At 48.3% G+C, this 20,067-nt stretch overlaps 1 protein-coding gene across 1 annotated transcript in view; it reads right to left on the bottom strand.

Annotated features, from left to right (window-relative positions):
• Nucleotides 1-3,583: 3,583 nt before the first annotated feature.
• EPHB2 (EPH receptor B2) overlaps nucleotides 3,584-20,067 on the bottom strand; it is a 134,319-nt gene continuing 117,835 nt past the window's right edge. Inside the window, exons 12-15 of the mRNA XM_084821719.1 lie at nucleotides 16,239-16,388; nucleotides 8,654-8,847; nucleotides 6,800-6,955; nucleotides 3,584-4,530 (exon numbers count right to left, since the gene is read on the bottom strand). Of these exons, the coding sequence (XP_084677845.1) occupies nucleotides 4,422-4,530; nucleotides 6,800-6,955; nucleotides 8,654-8,847; nucleotides 16,239-16,388 (609 nt within the window). The 3' untranslated portion in view covers nucleotides 3,584-4,421. The remainder of the gene's footprint in view (nucleotides 4,531-6,799; nucleotides 6,956-8,653; nucleotides 8,848-16,238; nucleotides 16,389-20,067) is intronic.

The following is a 20,067-nucleotide window of genomic DNA, read 5'->3' as shown; positions in this document are numbered from 1 at the left end:
AGAGAGGTGACCCTTACAGGAATGATCCATCCTCTTTTCTCTCTCAAGCGTTGCTGAAGGAAGGCAAGCTAAGAAGAAGCATCCAGCTTCTGGTATGGCACAGCCACAGGGACATCCTGCTAAGGGGTGAGGAAGAGAGGTGACCCTTACAGGCATGATCCATCCTCTTTTCTCTCTCAAGCGTTGCTGAAGGAAGGCAAGCTAAGAAGAAGCATCCAGCTTCTGGTATGGCACAGCCACAGGGACATCCTGCTAAGGGGCGAGGAAGAGAGGTGACCCTTACAGGCATGATCCATCCTCTTTTCTCTCTCAAGCGTTGCTGAAGGAAAGCAAGCTAAGAAGAAGCATCCAGCTTCTGGTATGGCACAGCCACGGGGCCATCCTGCTAAGGGGTGAGGAAGAGAGGTGACCCTTACAGGCATGATCTATCCATCGTCTTTTCTCCCACAAGGGTTGCTGAAGGAAGGAAAGCTAAGAAGAAGCATCTGGCACTGAAACATGCAAGAGCAGGATGCAAGGGCAGCTAAGCCGGGTTTGTTTGCGGGCGTCTTTTAAACAGAGAAGGTTCCAGTCTAGTTTGGTGTGGTATGCTTTTTAAAAAAAGATCACAGTGAAATATTGGTGCTTTTCAAATGCTGAATCTAGGATCTGCCTTTCCTCTGCTTCTCCCCTTTCCTCCTCAAAGCGGTGACCTTCAAATGAAACTGCTGGGGCCCTCCTAAGCAAGTGGTTCTTTCCCGCACAACACATGCCTCCCAGCTCTTTCTCAGAGTCCAGGGTCCTCAGCCCAGCGTTTTATTGCTATGTTCAACGGAACGTCGGCAATCCAGTTTGAGCACTCAGGATCGCTAAAAGAATGTGGTGACGGCAAGTCAGCTGGTGGGAACAGAATGAGAACAGAGGCTCAGCTGGGAAGAGTTTGGAAGTGTGACCAAGCAGTTGAACTGGGGTTGTGAGGACTGACACTGTGGCACCGGTGCATTGAGGGAGGCACTGCGCATGATGCGTTCCTATGCACAGCGGACTTCTGTGATCACAATTTAAGACCTGCCAAAGAAGCCTCTCTACTGGCTTGAAGATGGGAAGGGAAGACCATACTGTCAAGTAGAAAGAGGGGAATTCTCCACCATCCTGCCAAGGTCACAGGAAGAGGCTTGGCGTTGACAGGCGAGTCCCATCGTATTAACATCTGAAGTTGGCCAAGGGGAGGAACGAGGCATGGCTACATCAGCCCCCTCCCGTGAAACCATAGGCATCACCAGCAGTGCTGCAAGGCATCCTCTGTCTCTCACAGTGGAATGGATCAGGTAGACATGTGTGTGTGTGTTGTCTTTCTGCTGGTGAAAACCGCTCCCCTGTCCTCCCTCCCCTGATGCCAGCAGTGCACAGTGGAACTGATAGGACCTATGTCAGAAGGGCAGGGAGAGGGGAGCTTTAGTGCAAAGATAAATGAGCCCCCCACCCCCGTGCAAAGAACTATGCACTCAAATTCTCCTCCAAACAGAAGGAAGGCAGCAGAGTGCAAAGTCTATAGCATGGCTCAGGGTTCAGCAGAATGTTTGGGGGCGCAGAGTGGGTGGCATTAAAATGGCCATGGTCTGTAAAGGGACTGCCCCCAATTCAAACAGGATACTGTCCATGGAATTATGAGATCCCTTTGCACTGTGGCACCAAGCTAAGCATGATCCCTTTTCTGGGATTTCAACAGATTTCATGACACCTAAACCTCTTTCGATCCCTGCATCTCACCCCATGTCTGACAAGAATGACAGATAGAAGGCCTGAGGACAACATGTACTTTTTTTGGCATTCCCTGTCAGCCAGGGCTGGGCCAAGGAAACTGACTCCCTGCGAACAATGTGGCCCAGTTCAGAAGCAAAGGGAGATCATGTTTTTCTCCTACATGAACAAACTGTGGTGACCCTCACCACTGCAGTCCCCCCATCCCCTCTCTCTTTCGTGGTCACAAGGAGGGGACTGGACGTTTTCACTTCTGCTTTTAAACAAACCACAGTTTCCAATAAGGTCCAATCTCAGGAATCAGTGGTTTGTTTAAACTATGATTTCAGAACAAGCCAGTAGCTGAAAACACATTTTGATCCTGCCTTGATCTCGCTACCAGAATTTGAAAGAAGCCACAGTTCCCTGTGGTCCGATATTAGTCAGGGACAGCGTTTAGTTTAAAATCAGAAGCAAACATTTCCAATCTCCTCCTCACAGCACGGAGGAAGAACTGGATGTGCCCAAGGCTACTCATTCACAGAGTGGACCACCTGTGGTTGCCCATTGTCTGATCCTGGCCTTTGGCTTACAGCCTCGGAGAGGCAAAGCTTCCATGGAGCTCCTGTTGGTGCGGCTGGTCATCACCCTCCCCTGTAGAAACGGAAACCCTGAGCTAAGCTGGGTGGATGCCATGTTCCTCCCATGGTGGGCTTTCAAACCATCCAAGACCTTCCCCGTGCTTTTGACTTTTACAAGGACAGGCCTAGTCAAAGAGGACAGGGTTGGGCTGCAGCAACTGGTCCATCTGGACCCCACCAACACTCAGCCTTGGCAGGCCTGAGGCCTACATACCACTAACCTGCTGAGGACTGACCAGCTGGACTCCGTCTTGTGTCTGCAGAAGTGTCTGCAGAAGTAGAGATCTGGAGGGTCATTCTGAACAGCTCTGGGCACTCCCTGACAAATCTGAAGACTTGCCCTTGCTGGGCTTTCACTGTTGTCACTGTTTCCAATCTCCCACAAGGCTGATAGAGAGCTGACGGAGTGCCTGAGGACTGCAGGAAACATCCACTCATGCACTGCTCTAAAGCTGGGCTGGTCTTGTGAAAGGCAGCTCCACGCTCTAGCCAAGGCCGGCCCAAGACATTCTGCTGCCTGGGGCAAAGAACGAGATGGCTCCCGCTCCCATTCTATGCACAGAAGCCAACTGGACTGTTTCATCAATACTGGCAATGGAACCACGTCCTCCACTGCACCTGAGGGCAAGCTAGCTAGCTTAGGTGGTACTGGGCAGGCTTATTGGCATACAGCTTCTAACACCTCGCTGCTGCCTCCCAGCATCTAACACCTGAAGGAACTCCTTCACTCTGCCTAATGGTTGGGCCGGCCCTGGCTCCAGCCATCTTACTCTCTCGCATATAATGCTTCACTCCCAGCTGGCCTTCCCAGTTCATGGCCCCTGTGAGCAGTTCTCATTTTTTCAAGAGCTATCATGACAAGCGCCTGCCCATGGGATCCTCTCGATGGGGCAGGCAACGGCTTCCTCAACCTGAAATAGCCGACAGTCCCACCACTTTGAAATAACTGCTAGAAAATGGTGCGGGGGTGGGGGGAGAGACTCAGGAGCAGCCCGGCAGAAGAATAAGGGTGTGTCCAAAATACCTGCATCCCTTGGAAGTGCTCAGCCAGTAAGCTGCCTGCGAGGAAACGGAGAGTGCCCTGGGGAGACAAGACCTGTGGAAATGTCATCCTGCTTTTGCAAAAAGAAAAACAAAACATCCCCCCCCCCCCGCTGAAAAAATAATCCACCTCCCGCAACCCGTTGTAAACAAAGTAGAAAAAGATGAAATGACAACAGGCAAATGGAAATGCACATCAAATCTACAACGTACTGCATGGCACAGGAGGAGAAGGGATGCCTTCTGGGGGCAGGTCATTGGCAAAGGCGTGAAGCCTTGTGAATGTCTTGTGCATATGATAGGAGCTGCCACTGGGAAGTAGAGGGGGCGTGGCCTCCAGGAAGTGCCACTCTCAAAGTGGTCCCAGTGCAACAGAGACCGAGACCTCAGAAAGCCCCTTGTCCTTCTTTTTCCCCAGTGGGGCAAAGAGTCTTGCTTGTCCAAAGGAGGAGGGTGGGGGAAACATTTCTTCTGGTTTCGGTCCTTTAGAGGAAAGGAAGTGAAAAGGACACGTTCATCTCCGAGGTCCGTTGCTACTGAGACATTCCTGGCCCATTCCATGGGAAACATTTTCTGACTCTTGTCCCCTCTTCGGCCCAGTCCGCAGAGCTGCTGGCTGTTTGCTGGGGGAGGCCTGCCCAGCAAGACTCGGAGGGACATGCAGTTTGCCACCCCAGGCTTTCTGGTCCACTTTGTGCTCCAGAAGGCAACTGCACCAGTGCAAAGGAGGAGGAAAAAGGAGCCGCTCTGGATCCTTCCCCAGTCCACTTGTTCATCTCAGAGCCCTTGGGGGGAAGATCATTCCTGTCCTGTTCCATTTTTTAAAACATCCTTCTAAATAAGAGTCCTCACTGTTCCCTTTTTTTGGATTGGCAACGTCTGCAGCCACTTTGCCTTGAGGCTGACCCTTCCCTGTAGCTGCCGTCTCTGTGGGGGAAGGTAAGGCCCAGCAAGGGCTCGGACACACAGGGACCAAAGGGAACAGGGCCTTGAGGAAGAGATGTGTGTACGCCCAGCTTCTCAAACCTCCACGGACTGGATCTGGTTCATCTGTGCCCGCATCACCTGGATACTGTTCAGGATTTTCTTCTGGTGCCCTGCTAATGTGACCCCCACTCGCAGGATGTCCCTGGCAGCATGAAACAAAACAAAAACGCACACAACAGGGGAGAAAGGTTAGTGAGAAAGCAGCTGCCAGGCACAACGAGGAGAAAGTTGGGGTCGCTGTGAATCATTCATTCAAGCTAGACTGCGCTTCCTAATCCCACCCCAAGTCTATAAACACTGACACGTCACTGTTCAGAGTCTCTGGTCAAGGGCCCATTCTCACAACACACAGAACTAGCCTGTGGAACATAGGACAATGCCTTATACCAAGTCAGTTCATTGGTCCACCTAGTTCATTATTGGCTACTTGGACTGGCAGTGGCTCTCTCAGCTTTAACTGGAGATGCCCGGAATTGAACCTTGCAGATTCCAAAGCAAAGCATGGGCTCTACCACTGAGCTTTGGCCCAACTTTCCAAAGATACATCTGTTTTCTATGGCATCTGTGGATTTTGCCCTACTGTTTCCCCCCATGATTCGGTGCAGCTCTGTATGTTTCTGTATAGTGAGGAGAAAAAAAGCCTGCCTGGGTTGAGCAGGTGTGAACTTAATAGTAGAGCTGTCGGCAAATGGCCTCTTGAAATTCTCTACCTTACTTGTGGGCAGAGAAAGCTGGGAGATGATTTCACCAAATTTCTCCAGGAGGAGGAGAGTTTCTCAACCGTTTCTCCCAGGCAGGGCTCCCCATTGGCAGGGCTTGTAGCACAGCTGGTTTCTTTTTTCCTAAAGGTTTTGGGGTCTTTGCGCTGCAACAGCATCAACTGTCTTGGCAGGTCAGCTCCCAGTTTACATCTACCACAATGCAGGTGGGGGCAGTGTTGTGTCCAGCTCCAGGGATGGGGTGGAGTTCGTGCTCTGCCAAAATCGGTCCTCCAATTTCCTGAACGTTTCCTCCCCCCATGAAAGAGGCTTTTATTGTTCTGCCTCATTCAGGATGTTTTGTCATTTATTTTTGTGGTGTTTTTGAGCTTACCTAATCCCAGTGAGCCTCCCAGGCTGCCTGTACATCCTGAGCTGAAAAAGCCCTATGGGAAGGATTACCTCATGGTGCCTTAAACTGGGCTTTAATTGAACTATAGGAAGAGGCTGCTGGAGAGATGACTGTACAAGGAAAAACAGGACCCTTGTGCTCACTCCTCGGCCACCTCCTAAGTAAGGTAAGCCCGAGAAACCCCAACCCAACCCATGAGAATTTCTCTGAAATTTCTTCACCACTGGATTTCTTCTCAAAAGCAATTTCTCTCCTATCAAATTGAATGAGAACGGTCAAAAAAGATGTGGGAGGAATTTTCGGCACAGCACTACTTTACAGAGCTAAGGGTCCCTATTTTGCAGAACAGGAATGTTCTGAAATAAGGAAGCCAATTAGAAAAGCAGGATCACATGAGGTGTCTGTAGGTGGAGGACAGTGTTGACCAGGGACATCTTTCAGGGAACAGGGAGCAGTAGAATTCAAGGTCTGGTTGCACGAAAAGCAAGTGAGAACCCAGGCCTTACAATTCGGCTTGGTTGGGTAGCCCCACCTTACACTGCAGATCTGAGTGTCTCATTAAAGGGAATAAAATAATCAGTTATTTAGGGGGCAATCCTATGCATGTTTGGACAGAGAAAAGGCCTACAACTCCCAGCATGGCTGGCTGGGGCATACTGGGAGTTGTAGGCCTTTTCTCTGTCTAAACATGCATAGGATTGCACCCTTAGCATATTATTATTGTCAAGTGTCGTTCCCCCCCCCCCCAAAATCACAGGGTGCCACGGTCAATTTCCAACTCGGGCACCTCAAACTGCCATGGGCCATCTCTACCCTGGAATGATAGCTGATTTACACATTCAGCATAGCCACAAACCCTTGTTGGGGGCTGCATGACTGAGTGCTCCATGAAAAAACGTTTCCTTGCATGTAGAAAGCTGGAGGTTCTAAGCCAGCTGTCTCCCTGAGATGCTAGGGTTGTTCTTTGTGTTGTTTTTGGTAATACAAGGCAACATTTAAAATGCACCCCACCCCAGCTGTACTGTGAAGGGGCACAGCCCCAACAGGGCTGTATCATGTGATTATCCTGAACTGTGGAACAGGTCTTCTCCTTTGCTCCCTGTGCTGTAGATGGCATCCGTTTTGCTGTGGCTTTACTTGCACCTTTTCTGTGTGCTTGGGGAAAGATCCCCTCTCTTAGTCCTCCGAACAGGCTCCATGTCTAGGAGCCATAAGAGTTGCTCCAGGCAGATTGTGAAATTGCCACTGGATTATCTGGGAAGATCCTGAGGGCTGTCTTCTCCCCATCCTCTGGCACTTACTCCATGGTCATCTGGGACACCATGTCGAAGCTGGAGAATCCGGAGCTGGCAAAGCTCTCCTTGTACTGGCTCATCTTGATGGCGTCGAGCCATTCGTCTACGGTGTTGAAACTGGAATAATCTGGGATTGTGCGGTCCAGTAAGGGGAGGTTAATCCTGGAAGAAAGTCCCCAAAATGGGCAGAGTAAAATAATTGGATTACCATTGGCCTAGAAGAGTCCCACCCTCAATCCTGATTGTCTTACCCATCATGGTAAGAATACTCCTGCCCCAAGTTGGAATATTCCTTAAAACGAAACAAAACAGAACAAGACTTTAGGCGCTTCCCAAATTTTCCTATTTTGAATTTCTCCCCAGATTCCGGTGTTCTGAATTACATGGTTTTATTTACTGCTGAGTCAAAATAGTGGGTCAGTTGACCTCAGTGGAGAGCCTTGTTAACCAAGACAAGAACGAACATCCTTGAACGTTAGAGATGTCCCATTGCCCTGTTGTAGCTCAGCCTAACCAGGGCCAGCTGCCTGAGGTGAAGAACAAGATGGCGCCCCATTCTCATTCCATATACGGAAGCCAGCTAGACCAGGGCTTGATTCTTACTTCAACACTGCCCTCCACCAGGCAGCAGGCTCATTTAGTGAGCCCAGTTCCGGATGTGTGGCATCCACAGCTCTGTCCTGCAACAGAGCAGAACAATTGGAAGGCTGCTACTGCTGCCCCCTTAACATTTGCCGCCTGAGGTGATTGTCTCACTCTGCCTAATGGTAGGGCCAGCCCTGAGCATAACTACCTGCAACTGGAACAACGGCATATTCTTCCCCTGTTCACCATTGCCTCCATTTCCTTCCCCTTCCCCTGTTGTCATTTTGAATAATTATTTGGACTGTAAGACATTTGGAGAAGGGACCTGTCTTCCCATTCTTTGTAAAGCACCAAGTGTACATAGATGGCATTCAAGAAATAAAGACCAGAGGTGCCATGTCCACGTAATTTAACTGGGGCAGTTTCCCCCACTCAGCACTGTGGAGGACCTGCCAAAACCCCATTAAAAGTTTTGTGCTCTGATGCTGTACTGAATATGGCATACACCAAAAAGCCTCTTCTGTCACTTCCATAGATCAAAATGGGGGCAGGAGGGAAGCGGAAGAGACATGTACATGGGAAAATCCAGTCGGGCCAAAAGCAGAAGGCATGGCCTCCTTCAGACCCTTGAAAATATGACTGTCAGGAATGAATCTGAGTGTGTGGAGATGTCTGGCAGCTCAGATTCAGAATCAGAATGGGACTAGCAAGAACAGAGGGAGGCACCCTCCCTAGTGAGCCTAGATGTGGCAAGACCTTCTTCCTAAGATCTTGACACGCAGATGGCCCAGGCTGAACAACTCCCCCATTCCTCCCCCATGAGACCTCAGGTTTCAGAGGAAGAGGGCGAGGGGCTTGACTTGAGGGACACTAGGGTCCGTCGCAGAGCAAAGTGGGAAAAGTTCGGGGCAGGGCTCAGACGCTCCTCCAGGTTGGCCACTCGTGGAAGCCAGTGTAGGAGAAAGCCACCCTAAGGGTGGGGCATCCCTGTGAAGCATGTCTGGCTGAGAAGTTCATGCCCAGACTGCTGGCAACTTCTCTAACTTCCACTTCATCTCCTCTACTGACATTTGTAGAAGTGTGGAGTAGCTGGTTCTATGCAGTCTGAGAGTCTCCGAGAACCAGCATTTGTGAAGAAGCTAGCTGTTGACTAACAACGTAGAGTTAGCCTGACACCTTGTTTCCTAGAGTGGGTTGATTGCGAATGGAGAGGACACAAGAACGTGACAATGAGGCCTCTGCAAGCACACTTTAAAAGCCTGCCCTATTCCCTACCCTGAGGAGAGTGGTGCCATGGCTTTCAGGCTGTTTGGGTTCCGGATCATCTTGTCTAAGGTGTTGACAATCTGTCCAAATTTGGGCCTATGGTTGCGGTCCTTCTGCCAGCAGTCCAACATGAGCTGGTGGAGGGCACTGGGGCAGTCCATCGGTGGTGGCAGGCGGTAATCTTGCTCGATGGCATTTATTACCTGTAAGAGAAAAGCCCCTGCTGAAGTCAGTGTAGAAATGGTAGGGATGGTGGAGGAATTTGCTTGGTTCACATTTTAATATGAACCAACATAATTCACATGCCTCAGACTGATGCGTGAAACCATTACCCTACCCCATTCGTGCTTCTCCGAATTTTACCATGCATAAGAACATAAGAAGAGCCATGCTGGATCAGTCCAAGGGTCCATCTAATCCAGCATTCTCTTCACACAGTGGCCAACCAGCTGACCATGGGAAACCCACAAACAGGACATGAGTTCAACAGCACCCTCCCACCCATGTTCCCCAGGAACTGGTTTACAGTGCCTCCGGTACCGAAGGTAGCACATAGATATCAAGACTAGTAGCCATTGAGAGCCTTCTCCTCCAGGAATTTGTCCAACCCCCTTTGAAAGCCATCCAAATTGGTGGCCATCACTACTTCCTGTGGTAGTGAATTCCATACTTTAACTCTGAGCTGTGTAAAGAAATACTTCTTTTTATCTGTCCTGAATCTCCCACCAATCAGCTTCATAGGATGACCCCATTGGGTTCTAATATTTTGAGAGAGGTAGAAAAATGCCTCCCTATCCACATTCTCCACACCATGCATAATTTTGTAGACCTCCATCATGTCTCCCCATATCCTCCTTTTTTTCCAAGCTAAACAATCCCAGCTGTTGTAACCTTTCTTCATAGGGGAGATACTCCAGCCCTGTGATCATTTGAGTTGCCCTTTTTTTTCACTCTGTTCAAGTCTGCAATATCTTTTTCAGGTGTGATGACCAGAACTGTACACAGTATTCCAAAGGCACACAGTAGGAGAAATTGCATGAACGTTTGTATGCATTTTTAACACATTACGGAAAACTGTGTACAAAAATGCACACATTAGGGGAAATTGCATACAAAAATGAATCTATGAGGGATAATTGCTTGCAAAAATAGGGGAAGTTTGCCGAAACATATAAAGGGCTTCCCAGGGCTGGAACAATGAAGCATGTCTCACTCTCTCAGGACTGGCACATACAATGCCTGCAATTTATGAAATCTGGGGGTGTGGGAACAGAACTGAGTTCAAGTTATGAGGGAGGTAGGGGAACCTTAATTAAAACCACAAGGCACATCCCCTGACTCCCCTCAGTTTTAGCCAAATCGTTTCCCCCCTGCAGCTGGGGAGGGCAATCGAAAGGTAAAGGTACCCAAGCCTACTGGTAGTTTCTTGTTTGAGGACTGGAAGGGATGGAAATAGAAGATGATGGGGAATCAAGGGAAGGTGCAGTTGTAAGAGGAAGGACTGCAGAGGAACTATAAAGAGGAAGAAACAGAAACTTAATTTGGAGAAGACGGTGTTACTATGGGCTAGGAAGTTGTCCATTCTGGAATGAGATCTGAAATCAGTACTGGGTGGGGTTGTATGCCTCCTGAATGACCACATTTAAAGCATGGTGGTATTTCTGGACTCATCACTATCTGGTGTGGATCAGGTAGCATCAGCGGACAGGAGCGCTTTTTATTGGCTTATGCTGGTAGGAGAACTGCGGCCTTTCCTGCTGTGGTTGGACCTAACTTCAGTTACCCATGCACTAGTTATCTCCAAGCTGGGCTAATGTACTTTACATGGGCTGTCCTTGAAGACAGTATGGAAACTTCAACTGCTGCAGAATGAGACCACCTGGAAGTTGGTGGGGCCAGAAAGTCACTGATTTTGCACCATTCGCACTGGCCACCAGTGTATCTGAGCCCAATTCAAAGTGTTTGTGCTGACCTATTATACCCTTAATGGCATGGGCCAACTTATCTAAGAGACTGCTTTCACCCATAAGATCCTGCCTGTTCACTAAGATCAACTTCGGAGACCCTGCTCTTGTGCTTGCTCATCAGCTCAGTTAGGCTGGCAGGCTCAAGAGACGGGGCCTTCATGGTAGCGGCCCCACAGTTGTGGAATGAATTACACTTGGCTCCTTCTGTGCAGGCTTTCAATTGGGCCTCAAAAATACGCATATCTTCCAGGCTGTCGTCTTTCCTGAATGTGTTTTTGGCTATGAGATTCTGGGCTGTGCTTTTTTGTTTCTTTATTTGCTCTTTTTGAAATCGTAAGATTTCATCAGACCTATACCACCTTGGTCAGCCTTCTCTCATCTGGTGCTCTCCAGATGTGTTGGACTGCAACGCGCAACGTTCCCAGTGAACTTGGCCAAGGTTGGGAAAGACTGGCCTAGGTACTGCTCTGTGACAGTTTCTACAGCCTTGTGAGAGCACGGCCATTTACACCACTTTGTAAGGGCATGACCCTGAAAGGCAGCCTATAAATCCATTAAATAGTACATAAGCAAGAAAAGGGGTAGAATGAAGAAGAGAGAGAACATATTCAAAGAAAATGAGGAGAGAAAGACAGGACATCGGAAGGGAGATGAGCGGCCGCAGAGCAGCAGAAACGAATAGGCCAAACAACGTTCTGTTACAGAGGCTAACTGCTAGCCAAACCGTGACAGATAATTGGCACCCCGGCCATCGAACCAAATGTGGCTTTTGTTGGGTTCATCCATGGCTTTTGTTCCTTTCGTCATCTGAACCTGCTAATTAATTGTTTGTGTTAATCCACATTATAACAAAATATGGTTTACCCCTCACTAGAATGAGTGATGGTCAGTCGGCCATTCCTCATCTGTAATTGGGCATTGTGTGGCTTATGTGTGTTCACACACATGGTCCCTGGGAACACTTCCCCCCTGGCACAGAGATATCAGTGGCTTTCCCCTCTGCTGGTGTTCCCAGCTGAGGCCAAGAAGGTTAATAGGCAGTGAGCACGACCCCCTTGCAGGAAAGATCGTTGTCAATTAAGCAGCAATGGCTTCTGGGACAGAAGGGCTGGAGGAGGGCCAGGAGCAGCAGCAGAAGGAACCCACTGAGGAGAAAGACGCGGGGTTGCTGCAGATTAAGATGGCCGCCTGGAACTAGGGATGTACGGATTGTGTAAAATCCACTCCGCCTGTGTTTCACAATTGCCAGGTGCCTTTTGTCCTGTCGTCCGCTCACAGATGGATGTGGATGATTTTTTTTTTCATTGTGCAGAATAATCCGCAAATAACGACCGAAGCATTTACATCAGTATTTACATAATTTACCTCAGTACGTAACATTTAGCGTATTGTCCCCCATTCCATTCTACATTTCCTCAGCGGAAACGTACGTATTTTTCTATGAATATATACGCGTAAATGAATATATACGCGTAAATTCTGCGGAGCTGCCGGCTGGCTCCGCCAGCAACCGGACATCCGGCTGCTGGCTAGCAGGGACGCAAATGGCAGCGGCCGTAGCCGCCACTGTTTGAGTCCCTGCAGTCAGCCGTGATAGGCTACGTAAATGTTTACGTAGCCCATCACGGCTGATTAAAAAAAAAGAAAAAAAAAAGCGTGTACGCAAATGGCGGCGCCCATGGGGAACGCATGGGAATAATAAGGGGAACGCAATTAGTGTAGACGCTACGCTATTTGCATTCCCCTTATTTTCGCCATCTTAGTCTACGTAAATGTTTACGTAGACTAAGACGTGCCAAAATAAGGAATGCAAATGGCAGCGCCCATGGGCGCCGCCATTTGCATACGTGCATTGTTGTTGTTGTTTTTTAAGTCAGCCGTGATAGGCTACGTAAACATTTACGTAGCCTATCACGGTGTTTTTTTTAAAATCTAGCCGTGATAGGCTACACAAATCTTTACGTAGCTTATCATTTTTTTTTTTTTTAAACCTGGAAATGGTGGCGGTGGCAGCCGGTCAGAGGACCGGCCGCCGGAGCCACCGCCGCCGCTGCCGAACTGCTGCTGGAGCCGCCGCCGCCGCCAGGAAGATCCGCCCCAGGTAAGTCCCATCCCAGGGGGGTGGCGGGCCATTCCGCCACCGATTTCGGGGGCCGAATGCGCTGGCATTCGGCCTCCCCGAGATCCGTGGCGGAACTTTCGTACATCCCTAGTTCTGATAGGGGCAAAAACTAGAAATGGCATTGATAACAATGGCAGTCCATGGGCTGAGCCAAAAGGCCTCACTCAGATCAGGAGTAACATTTTGGCCAATTTCTGAAACGGTGTGAAGCCAGGACTGAATTCTCAAAGCTAGAAACAATGTCGTTCCCTGATGTCTCGGTGACTATCACTTTCCCCCAAGATTCTCTAGAATCAACACAAAACATATTGCCCTAAATCTGCTGGGCTTTATGACAACAGGATGTTATCTTGTTGTGTTGTCATGAAGCCAATCAGGTTTATGACAGTGCTCCCCCCCCCCCAACGGCTGGGGTGTGTGGAAATGGTGGTCATCAGCCATTGAGAGTCTGGGCAGTGTTATCAGTGTCCTCACCAGGACCATAAAACACAGCAATGACAGTGAAAAATGTAAAGTGGGGAACAGTCTCGGGAAACATTTCGCTTCGGCCCCCCAGAATTCTCCCCCAAAGTTACAACTTTCTGTTAAGCCAGCGGAGGCAATTTATGGCCCGCAGGCAGCATGCAGCCATCAATCTAATTTCAAAAGCCCTCCGCAAGTGATCAGTTCCGTCTTCTGAGAAGAGTGATCTGTCCTTCCTGCGGCAGTTTGCAGAGAAGGAGGAAGACGGACAGAACAAGAGATGGAGAGAAATGAGTCAGAAAGAGAGAGAAAAGAGGGTGTCAGAAAGAGAGAAAAGAAGGGAGTGTCAGAAAGAGAGAAAAGAGAATGACAAAGAGAGAGAGGAAAGGGTGTCAGAGAGAGAGAGAGAGAGAGATAGCCATGGCCTTCCTGTCCTCCGCTCTCTCCTGGAGTGTGCTCAAGTTCATATTAATTGCATCGGTGATGCTATCTAGCCATCTCATCCTCTGTAGCTTGTACTTCTGCAGCTTGTACTTCCGGTAGTTCTCGGTTCGCATACTGCTGAAGTCTAGCTTGTAGGATTTTGAGCATAACCTTACTGGCATGTGAAATGAGCGCAATTGTACGGTAGTTTGAACACTCTTTGGCATTGCCCTTCTTTGGAACTGGAATGTAAACTGACCTTTTCCAGTCTTGTGGCCACTGTTGAGTGTTCCAAATTTGTTGGCATATTGAGTGCAGCACTTTAACAGCATCATCTTTTAGGATCTTAAATAGCTCAGCTGGAATACTGTCATCTCCGCTAGCTTTGTTGTTAGTAATGCTTCCTAAGGCACACTTGACTTCACTTTCTAGGAGGTCCAGCTCAAGTTCAGTGACCGCACTATCATGGCTATCAGGGACATTCAGATCTTTCCTGTATAGTTCTTCTGTGTATTCTTTCCACCTCTTCTTAATCTCATCTGCTTCTGTTAGGTCCCTGCCTTCTGTGTCCTTTATCATGCCCGTCTTGGCACAAAACGTTCCTTTGAGATCTCCGATTTTCTTGAAAAGATCTCTGGTCTTTCCCATTCTATTGTTTTCTTCGATTCCTTTGCATTATTCATTTCAGAAGGCCTTCTTGTCTCTCCTTGCTATTCTCTGGAACTCTGCATTCAGTTGGATATATCTTCCCCTTTCTCCCTTGCTTTTCGCTTCCCTTCTTTCCTCAGCTACTTGTAAGGCCTCATCAGACAGCCACTTTGCTTTCTTGCATTTCTTTTTCTTTGGGATGCACTGAGTTGCTGCCTCCTGAACAATGTGACGGACCTCCGTCCATAGTTCCTCAGGCACTCCGCCTATCAGGTGTAATCCCTTAAATCTATTCCTCACCTCCACTGTATATTCATAAGGGATATGATTTTGGTCATACTTGAATGGTTTAGTGGTTTTCCCTATGTTCTTCAATTTAAGCCGAAATTTTGCAATAAGAAGCTCATGATCTGAGCCACAGTCAGCTCCAGGTCTTGTTTTATTGACTGTATGGAGCTTCTCCATCTTTGGCTGCAAAGTACATAATCAATCTGATTTTGATATTGACCATCTGGTGATGTCCATGTGTAGAGTCGCCTCTTGTGCTGTTGGAAAAGAGTGTTTGCTATGATCAGCGTGTTCTCTTGGCAAAACTCTATTAGCCTTTGTCCTGCTTCATTTTGTACACCAAGGCCATGCTTGCCTATTGTCCTGGTTATTTCTTGACTTCCTACTTTGGTATTCCAATCCCCTGTGATGAAAAGGGCATCTTTTTCTGGTGTTAGTTCTAGAAGGTGTTGTAGGTCTTCATAGAACTGATCAACCTCAGCTTCTTCAGCCTCAGCGGTTGGGGCATAGACTTGAATTACTGTGATGTTGAATGGTTTGCCTTGGATTCGTACTGAGATCATTCTATCGTTTTTGAGATTGTAATTTGATTTGAGATCTGGCGCTACTTGGAAATGGCTCCGATGTCAGTGGGGCGGTGAATGTGCTCCAGGTTTCAGTCAGAACCAGTCAGAATTCTAAAGGAGCTAGCACCTTGGATAGCTCCTTTTAGAGTTCTGACTGAAATTCCAGAGCACATTCACCACCCCACTGATATCAGAGCTATTAGCCTCCACTGCACACATGCAACCCATGAGTCCTGATGGTTGTGGGTTCTGAGGAGTGGGCACGCATACAGAAGAACAGTGGGCATCAACCCTGGGAGGTCTGGGGCCTGCAATCTGCCGTGAGGCCGGAACGGGAGGAAAACTCCCCACACAACTAAACCTAGATACTGCTTTTCCCACCCTTTTATTGACTGTGAGTGCTACTCCATTTCTTCTAAGGGATTATTGCCCACGGTAGTAGATATAATGGTCACCTGAATTAAATTCGCCCATGCTTGTCCATTTTAGTTCGCTGATACCCAAGATGTCAATGTTCAATCTTGCCATCTCATGTTTGACCACCTCCAGCTTACCTTGATTCATTCATCTTACATTCCAGGTTCCTAAACAATATTGTTCTTTACAGCATCGGATTTTCTTTTCACCACCAGACACATCCACAGCTGAGTGTCCTTTCGGCTTTGGCCCAGCCGCTTCACTCTTTCTGGCGCTACTTGGAAATACCCTCTGCTCTTCCCCAGTAGTATATTGGACACCTTCCGACCTGAGGGGCTCATCTTCCGGCGTCATCTCTTTTAGCCTTGTGATACGTTCCATGGGGTTTTCTTGGCAAGAATACTGGAGTGGGTTGCCATTTCCTTCTCCAGTGGACCACATTTTGTCAGAACTCTCCACCATGACCTGTCCATCTTGGGTGGCCCTGCACGGCATAGCTTATGGCTTCACTGAGTTACGCAAGCTCCTTTGCCACAAGGCAGTGATCCATGAAGGGGATATACTGCTTACTATATATATATATATATATATATATATATATATAAAATAATCTCTAAGCAGTGTACAATGGCACACAATGATTCCCCATTGTGTAGCCAACTGCAGAATGTTCCAAAGCCACAAGGCCAACATTGACTTACATCTTGATTGGTCATGTCCCAGTATGGCCGCTCCCCATAGGACATCACCTCCCACATGACTATGCCATAGCTCCAGACGTCACTGGCAGAAGTGAACTTCCGGTATTGGATGGCTTCTGGTGCTGTCCAACGGATTGGAATCTTTCCACCCTGTGAGGGCAGAGGAGAGAAACAGGACAAGAAGGATGTTCAGTGGCTGGCTAGGGTGTTTCCAGAGCTGTCTATAGCCAAAAGGAACCAAATAGCTGCAATGCAATCTCACACGCACAAGGTTGGCATCAGATCCCTATCCCAAAACTCTTCTCTTTGGGGCTTTCAGATTGGCTTAACATGGGATAACTTCAAGGGGCCATGCACATTAGCCTTCCCACTGGTCACGTCTGCTGGCCATGCTTCCCTGCATGCTGACCACACCCCTGTGCATTGAGAGAGCATGGGAAGCATGGCAGAGTTTGTGGGTGGCAGACGCAAACGTCACTCCTGTCTTCAGGGAAGGGCTCTAGTTTAGAGGCAGAGTGCACACTTTGCATACAAAAGGTCCCAGGTTCAGCCCCCAGCATCTCAAGGTACAGCTGGGAAAGGCTCCTGGCCAAATCCCTGGAGATTCTGTCACTCAGCTTGGACCATGGGAGGCTGATGACTCCGATGTCAGTGGGGTGGTGAATGTGCTCCAGGTTTCAGTCAGAACCAGCCAGAATTCTAAAGGAGCTAGCACCTTGGATAGCTCCTTTTAGAGTTCTGACTGAAATCCAGAGCACATTCACTGCCCCACTGATATCAGAGCTATTAGCCTCCACTGCACACATGCAACCCATGAGTCCTGATGGCTGAGGGATCTGAGGAGTGGGCACACATACAGAAGAACAATGGGCATCAACCCTGGGAGGTCTGGGGCCTGCAATCTGCCGTGAGGCCGGAACGGGAGGAAAACCCCACACACAACTAAACCTAGATACGCTCCTGGCAACTGGCCTCCTCGTTATTTCTTTGTTTATTTGAAACATCTCTACCCCTTCTTTCCATTCATATTCTCAAATGGCTTACAGCTATGAAACAAATCCCATAAAAAACTACACAAGAGGGGGGAGTTACAAAAAAGCGAGGAGAAAAAAGAGAGTACAAAAAAAATACATCCCTCACAAAGCAGGGGGTTTAAAACATGAATCATAAGGCAGGCCTAAGGCCTGCTGAAAGTCTTTGTGAGTTAGCGAAGGCCATCAGGGAAAGAACCAGGTGGGCCTCCTTCAGAAAGGAGTTTCACAACCATGGTGTCACTACATAGAAGACTCCGTCCTTCCTTCATCCCAGCCAAATGTGTTGGCTGTTGATGTGTGTGCAAATGTGTTCTGTGTAGGGATGTATGAAATTGGCCTTACCTGGCTCTGTCGGGTTCCGCTTGGGGGGGGGGGAGGCGCTCTATCCCTCCCCCCAGAATCCTGGCCGGCCGGCTGTGCTCCGCAGCGATTCTGCGGAGCCGCCGGCCGGCTCTGCCAGCAGCCAGACATCCGGCTGCTGGCTAGCAGGGATGCAAATGGCGGTGGCCGTAGCCGCCGTCATTTGCATCCCTGCAGTCAGCCGTGATAGGCTACGTAAATGTTTACGTAGCCTATCATGGCTGACTTTAAAAATAACACAAAAAATGCGTGTACGCAAATGGCGGCGGCCATGGCCGCCGCCATTTGCGTTCCTTATTTTGGCACATCTTAGTCTACGTAAACATTTACGTAGACTAAGACAGCGAAAATAAAGGGAACGCAAATAGCGTAGATGCTACGCTATTTGCGTTCCCCTTATTTTCGCCGTCTTAGTCTACATAAATCTTGACATATACTAAGACGTGCCAAAATAAGGAACGCAAATGGCAGCGGCCATGGCCGCCATTTGTGTATGCGCGTTTTTTGTTTTTTTTAAAGTCAGCCGTGATAGGCTACGTAAACATTTACGTAGCCTATCACTTTTTTAAAAAAAACCTAGCCGTGATAGGCAACGTAAATATTTACGTAGCCTATCATGTTGTTGTTTTTTTTAACTGGAAATGGTGGCGGGGGCAGCTGGTCGGAAGACTGGCCGCTGCAGCCGCCGAACCGCCAACGGAGCCGCCGCTGGAGCCACCACCGCCAGGAAGATCCGCCCAAGGTAAGTCTTGTCCTGGGGGGGGCGGGGGGGCAGGCCGTTCCGCCACCGATTTCGGGGGGCCGAATGTGCTGGCATTCAGCCTCCCCGAGATCCGTGGCGGAAGTTTCGTACATCCCTAGTTCTGTGTGTGCAAAGCGGCACCTGTCCAGGAGATCTGAAAGAGCAGGTTCAAGTGGGAAAAGAAGGTCCTTTAGATATTGAGACTGGACATTATGATCACATTATGATCACATCACACCAGGATTGTTGTGCGCATTTTTCAAAATATACATAAATTTGGACACATTTTAAAAAATGTATTCATTTTTGTGCACACTTTTCCAAACGTACCCATTTTTTTGCAAGCTATTTCCCTGTTGAATAAAGCATTTTTGTGTGCATTTTTCCAAATCTATTTTTTCCTGTACACAACATTTCAAATTTACAGGTTTTTTGTATGCGTGTGTGTGTGTGTGTGTGTGTGTGTGAAGTGCATCACAAACTATGGAAAAGTATGGATTTCGACATCTAACTGCATTCTGGTTTGCGTTTAAGTTTAGAAATTGCAAATGTTGTGGGTTCACATTCAAATGTGAACCGAACAAATTTCTCACCCATCCCTCCCAGAACCTGGCAATAATGCAGTGTTGTAAATGTATGAGCAGGTCCTGCATTGCCTGGTTCCTTACTAGAATATCCATGCTGTTGATGGAGTAACAGCTTTTAACATGGTTTGTTGGCCCCAGTTTCCACCCCACAGACAACTCTTGGACAAAACCGAGGATTTTCCCCCCATATACCATTAAAAGCTATGAACGTATCTATGAGGGGGGAAAAGCTTTCAAGGCATTTTGAGAATAGGTCTAGCCATGGCTATTACCCATGAAAGCAAGATAGGAAAGTCAATGTTCAGAGGGAATCTAGCTCCGAGTATCAGGTGCTGGGGACAAGAATGGGGGGAAATCACCACCAGCTTGGAAAGGCCTCCAGAGGTTGACCACTGCTAGATATATATAAAAAAAGTTTGGCAAGAGGGACCTTTGACCTGATCCAGATGGTCAATACTTAAGGGTGCAATCCTGTACATGTTTAGACAGAAAAAAAAGTCCTACAACTCTGGCTGGGGGATGCTGGGGGTTGTAGGACTTTTTTCTGTCTAAACATGCATGGGATTGCACCCTTAATGTTTTTATTTGTAAGGAAGGGCAAATTGTCACCACACTGATCCACCTCCTTACCAGACCCCCACCTCCACCCCTTTCACACCAACTAACTTAAAAAAGTGCCATCATGGAGGTTTTGTTGCCAGCGTTGGAGATGCCTCAATGCGCTTGCTGCTTATCGAGGAGGAAGTGTTATAAATTGTTAACATTGCTGTGGAATATCTGCATGAAGAAGCAGAGTGCATTTTGATGTGCCACCTGTGTCTTTTGCAAATGTCGGTTCTCTTCTCTGTAACGGAGAAGAAAAAAAGACAGATTCCTGCAGAAGGGTGACCCAGATAAAGTGCCCCATGACCTCTCTGGCTCGTTTCTCTAGAAGGAACTTCTTCTGTGTGTCGTTCTCCTTTCTGTGCTTGGGCTATTTGTGGCTGTGTACTTCACGCCAGATGGAGAAGTCTCTCTGGCCTGCCTTGAGCCCCTTGATCTACTGTACTCAGAAAGACCTTTGGCTAGTCAGAAGAAGAGCCCTGATCATACATAGGAGGAATCTG

This window comes from Heloderma suspectum, chromosome 15 (genome assembly GCF_057233095.1).
Source record: "Heloderma suspectum isolate Gila_16-S chromosome 15, 16-S_ref, whole genome shotgun sequence".
Lineage (NCBI taxonomy): Eukaryota > Metazoa > Chordata > Lepidosauria > Squamata > Helodermatidae > Heloderma > Heloderma suspectum.
This window is presented reverse-complemented; position numbering and strand designations above follow the sequence as displayed.